The 16424-nt window shown below is 33.6% G+C and overlaps 1 protein-coding gene across 6 annotated transcripts in view; it reads right to left on the bottom strand.

Annotated features, from left to right (window-relative positions):
• The window catches only part of LRBA (LPS responsive beige-like anchor protein), a 363878-nt gene that overhangs the window by 85735 nt on the left and 261719 nt on the right, over positions 1-16424 (bottom strand). For all 6 annotated transcript variants that reach the window (XM_072334558.1, XM_072334559.1, XM_072334561.1 and 3 more), the window contains 3 exons: positions 13201-13341; positions 11925-12044; positions 4272-4424 (listed from right to left, as the gene is read on the bottom strand). In XM_072334558.1, the coding sequence (XP_072190659.1) occupies positions 4272-4424; positions 11925-12044; positions 13201-13341 (414 nt within the window). The remainder of the gene's footprint in view (positions 1-4271; positions 4425-11924; positions 12045-13200; positions 13342-16424) is intronic.

The raw sequence follows: 16424 nt of genomic DNA, 5'->3' as shown, positions 1-16424 counted from the left end.
CCACTTCTCTATTTAGAACAACTGTAACTGCCTTACCTGGAATTTTATCAATTCCTAACTCTCTGTGGAAGTATATGACTTTTGCCTGAGTTGTACCTGGTACTACTTCTTTATTCCCTTACTGCTTACTTTAAATTTCTCTTTCCTATATGTTTTTCTCAAGTATTGCATTGTTATTTTTTAAGATATCACATCAAGCTAGCATTCTCCCCTTTGCGCATGCTGATGTCATACAGCCATCATAATTCACTTTGAAACAATAAGGTAAAGATGCAATAGTACATATTTGGGAGATTGCTGGTTTGGGGGGGCAGGGAGGAGAATTATCATTTAATCTGATTTATTTTAAAACTCTTAAGCTAATACTGTAAGCCCTATTACAAATACATACATAATGATGCAATTAAAGATTAATAAAATTATTGTAAAGCATATATGTGAAAATTGAAAAATAATTTCAGTTATCTTAGCAGTTGTTCTGTGACATTAAAAACAATCCATAGCATTAGAAATACATATACTAAGCTTTCAGAGTGTTTAAAAACAAAACAAAAACTCCAAAAAAAACCAGCTACTTTTCCATCAAACTGTAGTCTCTCTCAGAGAAAAATATTCCTCTTATCCCCACTGATTAGCAGCATTGTAAAATACTGTGCTATCATAAACTAATATAAAACACCAAATATACATCCAAGAAATATATGCATTTTAAATTTCTTTGTATTGCTAAGAATGGCATCCTGATGCTATCATTTAACTCATCATGACATTACATCAATCAAACACCACTTTTAATTATACACCATCCTGCTTTTTCTCCCAAAGCAAACACAGAAGATATGCAACGACATTTCTCAACCAAAATACGTACTTTACAGAATTAGTATTAGATCAAGAATCAGTTTTACATCAGCTATCAGCCTGTCAATTAATGTTCCAGACCCCTGCTACTGACCCAGTACTGTACAAGCTGTTATTATGCACTGTCCTACATATCATCTGTTCCCGGTGCTGGTCTGTTCCAGAAAGACAGACAGCTGCAACAGTATATCCCTGTTCAACCTGAGGACCATCTGACTTTAATTGTAGCACACAGCTTGATGTGGGTCTGGTTATGAGAAGCCAAAGTATCACACTGTAATAATCTGGAAAAGCAGAAACCTGCCAACACAAGGCTGCAAACAGGGCTTGGGCTGTCTGGCTGTCTGACGGGCTGCAGGAAATATGATTAATGAGCAAGGTATAATGATATCAGGAACCCGATTAGCACCACAAAAAGGTCACAGATCAAAGTAGTATGCATTTCATGAGCTCCGATCATTGCATAAGATCTGCGGACTTAAAAACATAAACTGAAATGCAAAGGGAAAAAATATCCATGTGTGATACAAAATGAGCACTTAAAATACAACAGTCACTATTTTTGCCTGAACTGGGAAGCTGTAAGGAAATATTAACTGAATGAATCAAGCAAAGGTGCACTGTAGTAAATGTTCTTGATTGCATTTCAGTGAAAGTGAACTTCGAGCACTTCTCATAAACACTCCCAATCTACTTAAAAAACAAAATTTGATGTTGACAGTATCATTTCATTAAATATTAAAAACAAAGGGCAAATTAATATTTCTGTGTGATCTTCTCAGCTTTACTCCACTGCCAAAACAGCAGATTGTAGAGGACATTGCCCGTAACAGCGCTGAGAGGGCTGCCACCAGCAGGATAAGGGTGAGTTTGTCACATGAAAGCAGTTAATGCTGGCACTGAGGCTTACATTAAACACTACCAGACAGACCAAAACTTGATAACTGAATTATAGTAACAGTATTAGGGATACACAGTGTCACCAATGCACGTTAATAAACTGTTATTTCACACTTTCAAAATTAACTTAGTCAAAAAAAAAAAAAAAAAAAAAAAAAAAAAAAAAAAAAAGTTCTGTTTTGCCCAATTATGCAATGATTAAAAATGTCATTTCCCTAAAAAAAAAAGTTGATTCGGAGAACTTTCATTTATAGCTACTTCTATATGTTCTTTGAATACGCCATTTGACAAGCGGTACTTTTTTCAGAGCAGAAGTCATGACATTAAGCAGATTACTAACAGTCTTTTTGATTAAAATACTTTCAAAAGTCACATTCATTAATGAATAACCACTTGAAAAAAAAGTTCTGAATGAGAAGGAAACATTAATTATATTTAGATGATACATAGGATCTTCCAACTTTGTAAGTAATGCTGACTAAAATTAGCAAATAGTAATTTGAAGTAGTTGTAATCTTCATCATTCACATATACAGCTGCTAACATACTGCTGTTTTCAGACCCAGATTACATTCTCTTTAAATGAAAGAGAGGATACATAACAAGCACTACCCTTATAAGGTTTTCTGAACTGCTTCTTTTCGGATTTAACAAAATAAAAACTTGCTTAATGTAGACTGTTCATAAATAAATAAATAAATACATACATACATTTGGAATATGGATGGAATTTATTACTTTCTAAGAGGAGACTTTAAAGGGATTTTACATTTTGTGCCCAGAAGTTTAACAGTAATAATCAAAGAATGCTGGCTCCAGCGATGAAGCACTTCATCATGCCAATGCAGTACAAGTGAGAGATAACAGAGAGGTACAAAAAAGGCAGACACTAGTAGCAAATATTATGGAAAATCACAGAGGTCTGAGGGAAAGGAGGTCAGAAAGTATAGAGAGGTACTCTCTATAAATGAGAAAAACCTGGCACCATGGCTAAAAATTAAGAAAAGAAAATTAAGAGCTAAAATCTTAGAAGAGAAGGAAGCAGGAGTTAGAGAATAACTTGAATTCATTGCGTTGAAAGCCAGATCTGTAATTAACTGAATGAGAAATATATTTTATGCAAAAGCTGAAACACAAGAGTGGTGAGAGATCAAGGCCAAGGGCTGCCTTTGACAAGTCTGTCTGCGTACGTAACTTTTCATTTCTCACAACATTCTGAATCACCAACACATGCCAAACTCAAAAGGGTGTCAGGCTACCTCCCCAACCAATTACCTATCAGCACAACAGTAAGATGAAAAGTTGTGTTTGAACACAGTTTGCCAAGCAGTCCTGCTCGATGTTAGTGTGTTTTATACTTCACTTAAATACAACTTGCATATGCTTCTACACAAAGCCAAACACTAGGTTCACCTAACACAATTTGTGATTACTATGGTGTACCCTACAACTGTCACAAGTGTTAAGGTCATCAAACTTTATCAAGCCTGCATAAATATAGACCAAACAACATCTCTGAAGACCATGGTATCATGTCACCAGTAAAAGTGCTAACATAAATCACAGGTTTGTTCAGGTCTGACTACTCTGCATTTTTATGAATAGCAGCTCCAATGTTTTCAGTGCTCATTCTCTAGCTTGAGAATGTCAGGGCATTATCAAGTCAAGGTCTGCTTTCTGTGAAAAGTTTCTGAGAGTCTTCAAGCCTTAATTCACTCTTTCCCAGCAGCTGACTACTACAAGAGAACTCCAGCCTTACTTGTCAATATTCATAAAAAAAAAAATCATTTATTTTTAGAGTGCCACTGATGCAGAGTCATTCCATTTTGGAAAGAGCTTAATGCAATAACTCTGAAAACATGCTGAGATGCCAACAATACTATTGTAGTATATATTCTGTAAGTCATTATCCTGCTCAGAGACTACAACGAAAACAGGAAATGCTAACACCAGGATTTTCCAGAACACGAAGAACACAGTAAAACAAGTTTTGGGAATGAAGTGAATGAAGTATTCAGTTTTATTTCCTTGTAAAAACCGCTCCAAAAAATATAATTTTTATGAAAGATAGGGAAGAGGTGGCAACAGATTTAATACGCAACCTTCTCTCCTAAAGCATTCATTGATCTTCAGAGTTAAAAGGATACAAAATCAAAATACCTAAAATTACATTTAAATAACTGGAGTGAAAACTGTCTATGATTAAAAAGCTTTTTCAAGATTTCTGTAAAGCGATTATTTCATTATTTCTTTAGAACTACAAGAGCTGACATAAAAAATAACAAGATCTCCTGCTTATTTAGACCACACAAAACTGTTTTGGTCAGTTCTGAAGAATAAGCAATATTACATACCTTTTTTCTTCTTAAAACTTTTAATTTCACCATTCCTTCAAATTATTTCATTCATAACCTTATATGTAAGTTGCAAATAGTTGTGAATTACAAAGATCCAGATTACTTCAAAAAGACAAATGCTACCTGACAGAAAATACAAGAGAGTCATCTTACCAGTCTGTTTATGCGAACAAATTCTTCTGGGGTTTTGGCCCATGGTGGAAGTTCAACATCAGACACAACTGTTCCATCATCCATCACCCCTAGATTGTAATTGTTGCTGTTGACAAATATCTCTGGGAGGTAATAGAATTCAGGAATCAATTCCTGTATATAAATGAAAAACAATGCCATGCTATAAATTCTGTCAAACATACTTTGTCACATTAACAAATAATTATTAAAATGGCATTAGGCAGAGGCAGAATACAAAAAGTCGCCCACAGACACACAAAAAAGGGGGAAATCTGTTATTTCATGCTTTCTAAAATTTAATCCCTGGTGCTACTACAGGGAGGCAACTGTATGTAACACTCAAATGGGCTGAAGAAAAAATGCAAGCACATATATAAAGGAATTATAATTTCCAATTCCAATTTTCTTAAAAGAAAAGCACTAATACTAATGGCTACACAAAAAGCTTTTGAAATAAAAAACAGCGTTCTAGTGCAGAATTGACTGCAACATGCCAGGAAGCAAAATTAAGCTCAAAACACATTTTCCTTTTAACAACTGGAATATTTCTCTGTTTTGCACTTGGATATGCAACTTTATAAGCTGTTGTTTCTTTTGTAAAACGTGTACAAGCATACGTAGAAAAATACCTAAATCAATGGCTTCAGAACCTTATTTATTGACTTTTAGAAATGTCTGCAAAATCCTGATGTAAAAATTAATAGAAAAAGTCTATTAGATATAGTATGTATATTTCTACCATTTCTTAAAAAAGCAATTTTGCATGGAAACTTGATATTCAGACTTCAATGTACCAATAAACTTGGCAATTTGATGGATTTTGAAAACTCTAAATTAGAAAATTTACTTCCACTGTGAGGAAAGAATCAATATATGTAATTGCTTCAGGAAGTCTACTTCATAATAAACAACTAGCGTAAAATTGGTCTTTCATATAGCAACTGCAAACTGCATGCTGTTTAAGAAGTAGAAAAAATATTAGACTTCTCCACTGGCCTCATCTATGGTGGGTGTAGTACATAGCTCCATCAGAAGCTCGGTAGATGAGAAACTCAGTCCTGACATGGGTCAATGGATCAGCGGTCTCCCAGATAGTCCCCAAGGACTAGCTATGGCATGAGCAGCTTTCCAAAAGACTGAGTACAGTAGGAAGGTCATCAGATTGTGGACAGGGTCAACCCAAGTAGCCAGAGCAAGAACAGGAAAGATCAAGCAGGAATTAAGCTATTATCACCTCTATCCTTGTGTGGAATATTGTTTGGCTTTTGATTGTACATCTGTTTGTTTACACTCACCTGAACTAACTAGGCAGGGTAAAATGTGCTTTTGCACTAAATGCTTGACAAGTACTTGATAAAAAAAGACTTGAAACTATTAACTGAATAAGACCAAAAATGTGTCACAGATAAATGTTTGTAAGAAAGAAGCATCACTATCATGGAAGTTTCTGCACATTTTATCACTGCGTTTGAACTACCAAGGAAAAATAAGAAGTGCAGACTGTTAAATCAGTAGTGACTTGCATCACAAATATGATGATGGTGGAATACTCAAAACAAAAACTCATTACATATGTTAATGATGCTTTTAGATATTTAATTATATATACACACAGATATTCCCTTGTTTCTTTCAAGAACAGAAACAATTTAGCTTTCTAGAACACACACTGTTTTCATTAGATTGCACAAGGAACATTATGCGGCCTGGAAACTTAAATATCATCAGTAAGTTCTGTTTGTTTGACTAACAAAACTTTCTGTAAAGCATTATTTCATTACTTGTTTTCTGTGACAACTCATTTTTTTCAAAAAGGAGCTCCTCTATTATCTGATTTTGTTCTGTTGACCATATGGTAGCATTTATACATGGAAAAATCAGCTCAAATAGATGTACTGTGCCAGTTTGAGTAGTGCTTATTGCCAACTTTCAATGGATTTACTTGTGGTTTCACACAAATATGACATGAAAATACAAGATCAGCCATTAGAGGTCAGAGGGAAGAACCAGTGAGTACGGTATAGTCACTTGTAACACAGACCATGCAATTTTTCAAAATATTCTTACAGTTTAACCAGTTTTGAACTAATCCACGCTGCTGATTTTCAGAATCATTAAGTATGAGTCCACATTGCACTTATATCCACAATTACATTTGGTTGTTTTAAAACCGCTTCTATACATTTCCAATGGATGATTCTACTACTCATTTTGAGAAAAACAAATTAACAAGCAAACAACAACAAAAACCATCAGTATAAATTAATTCTTTATTCATTCTTCTGAAAGCCCTTAAGAATCCACATCACATTCTTCCCCAGTGGTCTCCTCTTGCAAGATAAAGGATTTGAATCAATTTACGTTAGTTATTTCTAGAAGTCTTCTTCTTCCACCTAACCTTTTTGATTACCTCCATATTTTTTCTACTTATTCTGTATCTCTCCTGACATTTTATGTACTCTGCACACATATAGAAACTGCAGAATTATTCCACATTTCTTTTGTTTATACGATGTCATGGAAAAATGAAAACATCTGTATGATTTGTTAAAGCTATTATTTTGCACAATCAGGCTGAAAATTAGTTTCAGAATTTCTCTGTCGGAATTCACCAGTTCTCTGGGGTAAAAACAGAAATCCTTATGATAAGAAATACTTCACTCCTTTTGCTGTTATTTGATTGCTTTCAAACTCATGAAAGAGCTGATAGGGAACGTCAAGGAAAATCTATTATACACAGCATTTACAGTTGTTTGATTTTGTAGGCTATTTTCTTTTTTTTTTTTTAAACCATTAAGGATAAAATATCAGATTTTTAACTAAATTATTAGAAAATTCTGCATATTATTATTATTATTATTATTATTTTTTACCAGACAGAAGCCACATTTCCTAAGAAAGCTTCACTAACAAGATCTTTATTACAAACAAGTTTTATCAACAGAATGTCAGTGGAATACCTGCAATTTGTTTTCATGGTTGCCACCAAGCATGAGAAATCTGAGGAAGATAATTTGTCTCTTAAATGTAATGAAATAGTATTTAATTTTTGTTTAGAAAGTTGTAGACTGAAGCTCTTCAAAGCTAAGCTATATAATCTACTAAGGTGTCAAGAATCAGGGAGATAGACTATATAACCATATTAAAACATTTATAAAAGATCAGATTTTTATGCTAAATTATTTGACAAATCACATTAGACAATATTGAGCCTATATATAACCTGCCAAACAAAATAACAAAAATGCATACCAGAATTCTAAGTTCTTCCTCATATTACCACACTATTTCATCTGTCAGGGTATTTAAATGGCACTTGAAAAATATATATTGACATATTACATTAACTCAGGATTTTTTTGTTGTTGTTGTTACACTTTCATATAATCACTTTTATAACTACAGGAAAGTAAAATTTCTATGTACCTTTAGGTTTCCCCCATTTTGTGTTTGTTACTTCTCTCAGAACTTAGAAACTGCCTTAAGACATCACCTGAAATCCTCCCAACTTTTAAAACAATACTACAGCAAGTTATCATTAAATTTCTCAATCAAATTAATGAAGAAATTCACTTTCTCAATGTCTAACCATCCTGTTAAATTTTTAAGAAGTACTGAAAATATTTCCAAGCACGGGAAAATGGTTTAAACCTTCACTAATTAACAATTTAGCAAAATACATTTTTTAATTTAGTATATTAATGCATAATATAGAAATGCATAATAAATGCAAGTAGCAATTGGTTAAATACTGATTAAAAAATGCATCCTGAAGACATTTTAAATCCTGTCAATACATTAATTACTTGTAAATAATATTTTACTTTTAACTGAGATTATATATATATATATAAGTATGTATAAATATGGTACTCAAATACCACTTCAATGTAATATGTAGTCCAGGTTAATTTAACAAAGAAAATGGAATAAGAAAGGGTGTGCACATAACTGCATTCCTTTCATCCCATTTCTTTGAATTACTGAGAAGAAAAAAAAAGGACTATACTAGAACATAAAAAGGTCTAGATGAAACTTAGAGAGGTCACCTTCTTCATCTTTTTATCCTCAGGCAATTATAAGGAATTATTCCTGAAAGACGTTTCTCTACCTTTCTATTTTAAAATATCCACTGCTGTGTCTCTACAAAATTATCCATCCCAATCTCTACGTCTTAGCATCTGGGCTGCTTTTGCTGCAGCTGGAACCCACTTCCTGTCCTATTCAGACTGAAAACAAGCAGCAGCTGCCTCCATTTACACATATCTTTTTGTAGGAATAGCTTTTACCTCATAGACAGAAAGATCAATTCCCCACCAGCACCTTCTAATCATTTTTCCCCTCCTGCAATAGGCCACGCTGACCATACACCTGCACCTGGCAGGGCAGCCCACTGGAACAAGAAGCGCACAGTAGAAATGAAGTGCATTTTTCCTGCCAGCCAAAATCCCCACCAACCAAAAGCACCAGACCTGACACTGACATTTCTCCCCTTGTTCCTCTTTTCTCTACAGTAAACAACCTAAATCCTCCATGTTTGTATCACTGGTCTCATTTTCTTGACCTCTGGTCATTTTCCTCTGGACTTTAGCAGATTTGTCCATGTCTTACTTGAAGCCTGTTTCAGCAGCTCCAGAAAAAGTTCACAGTAGATATTCAAAGTTTTTTTGTTTAGTTTTGTTTTTTCAATATAATTAAGGTTGGCTATAGAACAAGCAGACCACAGATATCTGATGGAACTTTCTGGTCCATAAACCCAGATGTCTGCATTATTTAACTACTGCTGCATCCACAGATTACTACGTATACACATTTGACTTAATGGGGATTTTTTTTTTTCTTTACTCAGACAAGTACTTTCCTGTTATGCACGTTGGCACAATTTTACAGCAAATCTTTCAAGAAAACTAAGGATCTACATCCTAAATCTTAAAAGTTTTACTATACTAGGCAAGCAGCTTATCATTGAAAATCTGAATTACTAGGTACCTACTTCTGAATTTGGCTAGTAATTGCTCTTGGACATCATTTAGCTTGCTAGTAATGTGACATGAAATCTATCCTACACAAAAGTAACGTTGCCAGTTTGGCAGCAACTTAACTCCTTGTAATTTCTGAAACCCCATCTATTAGATGGAGAAGTATAAAGCAATGCAAAGCATATGTAAAAAGCTTATTGGGTTACAGGGTGTCTTAGGCATGCATATGTTAGGCAGCAGCCTGTTTCAATAAACACAAGTTGCTTCACTTTTGAGAAAGACCTCTGAGACTGCCTCAGTCTCCCATGACTTCCTTATAAGCCAAATAGAGAAATGAAGATGAGATTAGATTACAATAATGTGAGAGTACCAAGGCTGGAAATCCATATTCCAAGAGCAGTTATCAATAGCTCACTGTCAAACTGGGAAGGCATGGTAATGGGGTCTGCCCTGCATCTAATACCAGTCAATAATCTCATTAATGACCTGGCATAGAAGGTGCAGCAATAAAACTCCAGATGACACTATGAAGGCAACAAGCTGCTCAGAGAAAAGGATGAGAATTTCAGCCTATCTTGAAAAACTCTAAACGTGGTACAAAAGAAATTACAAAACTAACACACTTGGAAAATAGAAAACAAATGCAAAAAGCAACACTGATAACAATTATATTGTCACAATTATAATGACAAACCAATTTACTGCAACAGGTTTGCTACGAAGCCAGAAATAATAACTGCTTCTGAAAAAGTATGAACAAACCTAATTATTAATCAAAGAAAAGCAGCAACAAAAGAAAAGAGACAGACTTATCTTCTCTGTATTTAGGAACTTAAGACTGGTCCCAAGCTACTGTTTTTCTGTTAAACATTACCAAGCTCTCAATGTCCAATTATTATGCAACATGAACAAAACCAACAAATCCTAGCTAGTATTATAAACACTAGCAATGTAAATTAAGAAACAATTAAATGAATTAAGGATCATGCCAGTCCATTACTTAGAAGTTACTAAATAGTACTTCCACAGAATTAAAATACATTTAATAATTTTCAGAGCACAATATTTAAATTAAAGACACTAAATACTGCAAAGACATGAGTGTTAATCTGGCTAGTAAATAACAGTGATGGAGGCACTAGCAAAATTCCAAAGAACCTTTATTTTGCATTGCTTAAACAAACGAATAGGGAAGAAGAAGAAAATTAAATTTTAAGAAACAAAAATCGAAAGTTTAGAAGTTCAACCAAACGTTATGCTACAGTGCAGGGTTAGTTTCTCACTCTGATCATCAATCCAAGGCCTTCACAGATTATCAACAAAGACTGGATATAACCAACATATGATTTGGTTTTCTCTGTGGAAGTGTGGTACCAGCCAACAAGACCTGCTTCCAAAGCTAGCTCTTGTTGGAAGCATCACATGCTACAAGGAGAGCTAACTAAAGTTATTGTAAATCTTATGACAACAAGCATCACTAATTTACATTTACTCTCATCACACAAGAAGCAAGCAAACCTTTTCCATTTCTTTTAAGTTATCAACTCAGTGGTTTTAAATATTCAAGATTTTTTCAGATGGAACAGGAATAAAACCCTTTTTTCCTGCATGTTCCTACTTCTGTGCAATGAAATGGAATAAAAAGCATATACTTTGGCCTTACAATTTCAAGATTGAAAGTAGCATCCAAAATTTCTATAAATGGATGCATTAAACTGCTAGGTTTTCATTAGCTGTACAAGTAGCAACAAAAGCCCAGGAAGCTTACAGTCATATATATATATATATATATATATATAGAGAGAGAGAGAGAGAGAGAGAGAGAGAGAGAGAGAGAGAGAGAGAGTCTCCTATTTTTATTTTTTTTATTTTTTTACATTTTTGTTATTTTTTTCAATGCACTGGTTCCATTACCATTGGAATATAATAGAAAAGATACAGCTATAAAATATTTAGCTACAGTGTTGTAGTACAAGCAGACTCCTCCAGTCAATCAAAATACTCACTCAGACCTTTCCAGCTGTACAAGGCACAAGGACTCCTCCAAAAATAATGCCTCCCATTTTATTCTCAACACAGTCCCTCTGGAGACTTAATCTTTATCCCTTATCTACTTTCCCCTAAATCATAAAGCTAGATTTTGACCCTTCTGGACCTAAATTAGCATCTTCCTTCCATTTGTCACAGTCAATCAAGGAAAAAAGGGATGTAGCAGAAAATGCCCCAAAAAAAAGTTGATGTTCAGATCAAGAAACTACACAGCATAATATTGACTTGTAACTTAAACATTCTTAGCTAAACTGGACAGAAACATGAACAGGATATTTATGAGTCTGGTTAAAAACTGATACCAGTTTCTAAATGAGTTTTCAACAGCTTAAAACCTCTGTGGAGAAGCAAAAGGACAACGAAACACATCTATAGCACAAACGCCAATTCTGCCTTATTTCAATCTCCAGGCTAAAAGTACAAAAATTTTACAAAAGAAAATTCACTGAAATATTCTGCACAAACGTGCACTGCATCTTTTCTTAAATGATAAGATAGCTGCAGACTTCTTTCCCTTTTTCCATGAGCTGTGGACCTACAACCACAGATAAAATAAAGACAGATGCAGTACAAAATATTTTACACCACTGAGGAAAGTTTTTACCTTGATATCAGAAGTGTCACGCTGACTGTTGCGCCATGCTCTTGAAATAGATGAAAAGGTTCTATCTGCATGATCGAACTTCCCACCTTGTAGATTTAGGAAAAATGTTGTGAAGGGTTCCTAAAAGCATTTTAGAAACAATAATTAAAAACAGCAACATGCTTCTTTAGTAATCTCAGGAAATTTGTAATTACTTTCTGGTTAGGTGATGATGCTGCTCTACCAGACGATACATGCTTGGTTGCAAAAAGTTAGTTCTACTATCCAAGAGTGAGAAATACGTAATTATGTTTATTAGTTCCATAAATTATTTAATTTCTACTCTATGCACGTAATTACAGAAAAACAAATGTATATGAAATAAATATGCACAGTCTGAAGGAGAAGCCATAATTAATTGCTTTTGAAAATATGAAAAAGTTCAATATTTTTGCCTTAGATTTTCTTTAAAGGAGCATGTAATACATTTTGTTTTGTTAAAAGTAATCTATTAATATAAATGGCAGCATTAAATACTGATAGCTTTATGACTGTTATTGTTAAATATGTAATTTGTGATTTAGGAAAGAAAAATGTTTCAGATTTTAAAGCCTCCTCTTAGTTAAAGAACACTTAAGCACATATTAGTGGGTAATTGCTTGAAATTAGCTAAGTGCTATAAATTACTTCAAGGATTTATGTATGCTTGTACCATTCTAACAAGCTTTAATTAATGACGTACTGCTAATGCTTTCCCAAAGAAATTACTTTCTAAGAGATAAATTGCCTTTCAATTTTATGGAAAAATGCTTTGTTTAATCAATATATTACCAATACATAGTGTCTCAAAAGTTACTTCCATACAAATTGCAGCAAATTTTAAAAGAATAATTACCTGTATCATAGAATCTCAGAAAATAATTCATTTAATATCATTAGGAAGTGAAAATTAAAAACCTTCATAAGAAACCACAAATGTTCAGTATACAGTTAATTTAGAAAATATGCAAGAGAGGAAAGTTAACTGTGCTCTAAGTAGCATAAGAACATAAATTAAAAAGTAATTGTTAAGAAGGAAAAGTTTTGCTGATTAGAAAAACCCACACCATAATATTAAAGCTTTCTGCTCAAACTCTGAAATACATTTATCCTCAGTAATCAAACTAAGGTTCTGATCACAGTTCCTCAAAAATCTTGGTATTCTCCTGTGCCATTGCTTTTAGTTTCACGCACTCCTAGCTATTTTTAATTTTTAATTATCATTTAAAAGAAGTACATTTTTAAACAATATACTTACAATTCTTAATAACCACGCGAGTGCAAAACTTGCAGTTGAATAATGTGTACCGTAGTGAAACTTTGGAACTTGATCATCTTCCCAGGATTCATATCTCTCAGCAAAGAATGCTGCTCTCTTTGGGTTCAAAGCTCCAATAGGCTAAAAAGTTTGTAGAAATAAATATGTAAGTAAATAAAGATAACAGAATGCATTATCACATCATACTTTCCATGCTCTTTTGAGCAAGAATTAGTATCACTGTGCATGGAAAATAATGGGTGTGGTATTTTGCAAATACAGGTGCTGTATTCTGTGAGCAGCTGTATAACCTCCATAATTCCAACCAGAATCCCAAGCACACACACACAGCTGTTTGGAAAAACAAAAGTCTCTTTTACATCTATATAGGCATAACTTGTTTTTACTACTAATTACAGACAATCACTGAAACTCAGTTTACAAAATGTCTTGGACAAATTTGATGTGTTGGACAAAGAGGTGTTAACTTGTGTGCTTGGGAGGGAAGGTGCGGGGGGGGGTGGTTGAGTAACCAAACACAACTTTGGAAATTTTACGGGGGAAATATCAAGTAATAGGGTGGAAGAATATTACCAGTGCAGATTTCTGACATTACTCTTCTTGTTTGTATGCCTTCTATTTACCATCTCAAGACAAATTTACTTAATGAATAAAACCCGAAACACTGCAGTAGGCAAATAAAATAGCTGAACATTGATATAAAAATGTGGATATAAAGCATACAAATAGCGTATGTATGATTTGAAAAATCTATCAAACTTTCACCAACATAGGTAAGCACTGAACAAAGACTGACAAAGACATAAGAAAAAGAATGCTTTGGCATCAATAGCCATGCATTTCCTGAGTAGAATTTGACATAAAGGATATGGAAAAAAGAGTACATTTCACATTCAGAACTGAGAAACCCAAAAGTGAATTTAGCTGTTCCACATGTATAATATTATAAAGGGATCTAAAATACCTTCATACATATGTGCAGAACAAATACATAATACCATTTTGTGTGTACTTGAGAAACATTATTTGTGTATTATTAACATAAATTATGCCCATCTGAAAAGACAATATAAGTCCTGAAGAGTAACTTAAAAATGCACAGAATTGTTTTCTTATTTCTGTATTGCAAAAATAAATAAATATACTACAAGGCAAGAAGAAACTTCAAAAGTATCCAAACACAATCAATAACCTAGTTAGTAATTCAAGCACAGTTCAAGCAAAAAAACTATTGTGCTATTCTGGTTATTGCTTTTCAAATATCTGCTTCTTTGTAGCTCACATGAAATTCGGCGTAGCAGCTTCAAAGTACCTTCTCCTCAAGCATAGAGTAGATCTATGAATGACCTAAGATCTTATCTCACGTTTTTTACTTAAAGCGGCTTTCACATTTCAGTAAGATAAAGAAAACATCTTAGGTTAATTACTATTTTTGCAGTTCACTAATTTGAAATAGAACCCTTTAAAATAAGTGGTTCTTGTATAAAAGGATTTTTATCTGATTTAACAAATTTATTCCAGGGAAGAATGAAACTGAGTCTAAGAAGTCTTTTTGTTGCAAGAACCATTCTGGAATCTCCATCTGTACTGATTTTCCCTAAAGACTTGGCTATGCTTGAGGGGGAAAAAAAGAAGAAAGAAGGTCATCGTTAGACAAATTATATGAATTAAAATAGAAACAGTGTTGTGATGTATGGTTCTGTAACAATTTATGCTTTCTCTTTATCTGCCTCTATTTTTATTACTTTCCAAATGAGTATGGCTCAAATCAATAGTTATAAAATTACATTCCTTGAATATAAAGCTAAACACAATTAGAATTGATTTCATTTTCTTTTCAGAAAAAAAAAAAAAATAATAATGGCATCACACAGAGATCCATATAGCCAGAATCCACAGTATTGATTTTGGCTGTTATTGTTACAGTTGGTTTCTGAAGCCTGCAACAGGACAACTATCAAGACATGTCACATTTATATGCAAGCAAATAAAAAAAAAAATCCCCAAATGAAAGAAAGCTTAGGGGAAAAAAAAGAACCATGGAGCTGTGCATTGACAATGATACACTATCAGCTTACTCAGAGAAGTTACAGTGGGAATACACACATTGAATTATACATTACACGAATGCACTGATTTATTGTGGTAATAACATCCACCTCATTAAAAGATTCTGCTTTGCTGCAGTTGGAAGACTACATATTGTTTACTGCTATAAATTAATGGCAACACACAGAAGACTGTAGAACCCTTCTAACAATAGATCTGTAATGACAGTGCTGTATATCACAGCTTCCCTAGCAGCTTCATAATAAAATGGAGACAATGTATTGGGCTAATACATTCTACCAGGCAGGCCCATATTTTTCTGACAACTGCTTTTAAGGATGAGGTGATTCTAGTGTATTACACTTCACTGTAACAGTTAACTGAGCTTGAGCTACAGAATAAAACACAAATAAGCAGTATTTGAATATCCTCTGGCTTCTAATTTAGTAAAAGATTCAACTGAAATGTTATAATTGTTTTTTTATTCCAAAATTAACAGAGAATCATGATTATATACTGGACTCTCTCCTCTGTGGATAAACAGAAAGGGAAACGAGTAAATTCAAACTATGCTAGATGTAGCTGTGAGACCAGAAATTTGCACTACTGAACAAGGTTTCCCTTTGCTTTGGACTACTGAGGAAACACGGGGTAAGAGCCTTCATATCCATCCATTTCAGACTATATGTTCTTTACAGCATCACTTTTAAGATAAGAAAATTAGGTATTAGCTCATCAATTAAAAATAATTATTTACTTGGAGGAAAAAAAATTAGAGAAAAAATCTAACAAGCAAAAACAGTAGTGACATCACAGAAGTCAAGACAAAAGAAGTCACGGCTACTAAGCTATAAAACTGTACTGAAAAAATGAATAACTCAGATGCTTTCCAAGTTCATTTGGAAAATGGTCCAAAATGTAGAACGGATTGTGAATGGAAGGTTTTGGTTTTTTTGTTTTCTCAAGTGATGAACAGAGCAAGCCTCAGACTTTTTTTATAGACCAATCTATTTTTTTAAATAGACCAATCTATTTTTCTTTATTTGACATGGAACAAAGAATTGTTTGTTGAAAAATAACTGAGAAAACACACCAATCTACTGCTGTTAAATATGTCCAGAAACTATAGTGTATGGTTACACTTGCTGGTCCTT

This window comes from Excalfactoria chinensis, chromosome 4, assembly GCF_039878825.1.
Source record: "Excalfactoria chinensis isolate bCotChi1 chromosome 4, bCotChi1.hap2, whole genome shotgun sequence".
NCBI lineage: Eukaryota > Metazoa > Chordata > Aves > Galliformes > Phasianidae > Excalfactoria > Excalfactoria chinensis.
The sequence above is the reverse complement of the archived record's forward strand: the minus strand, read 5'-3'. Positions and strand labels throughout refer to the sequence as shown.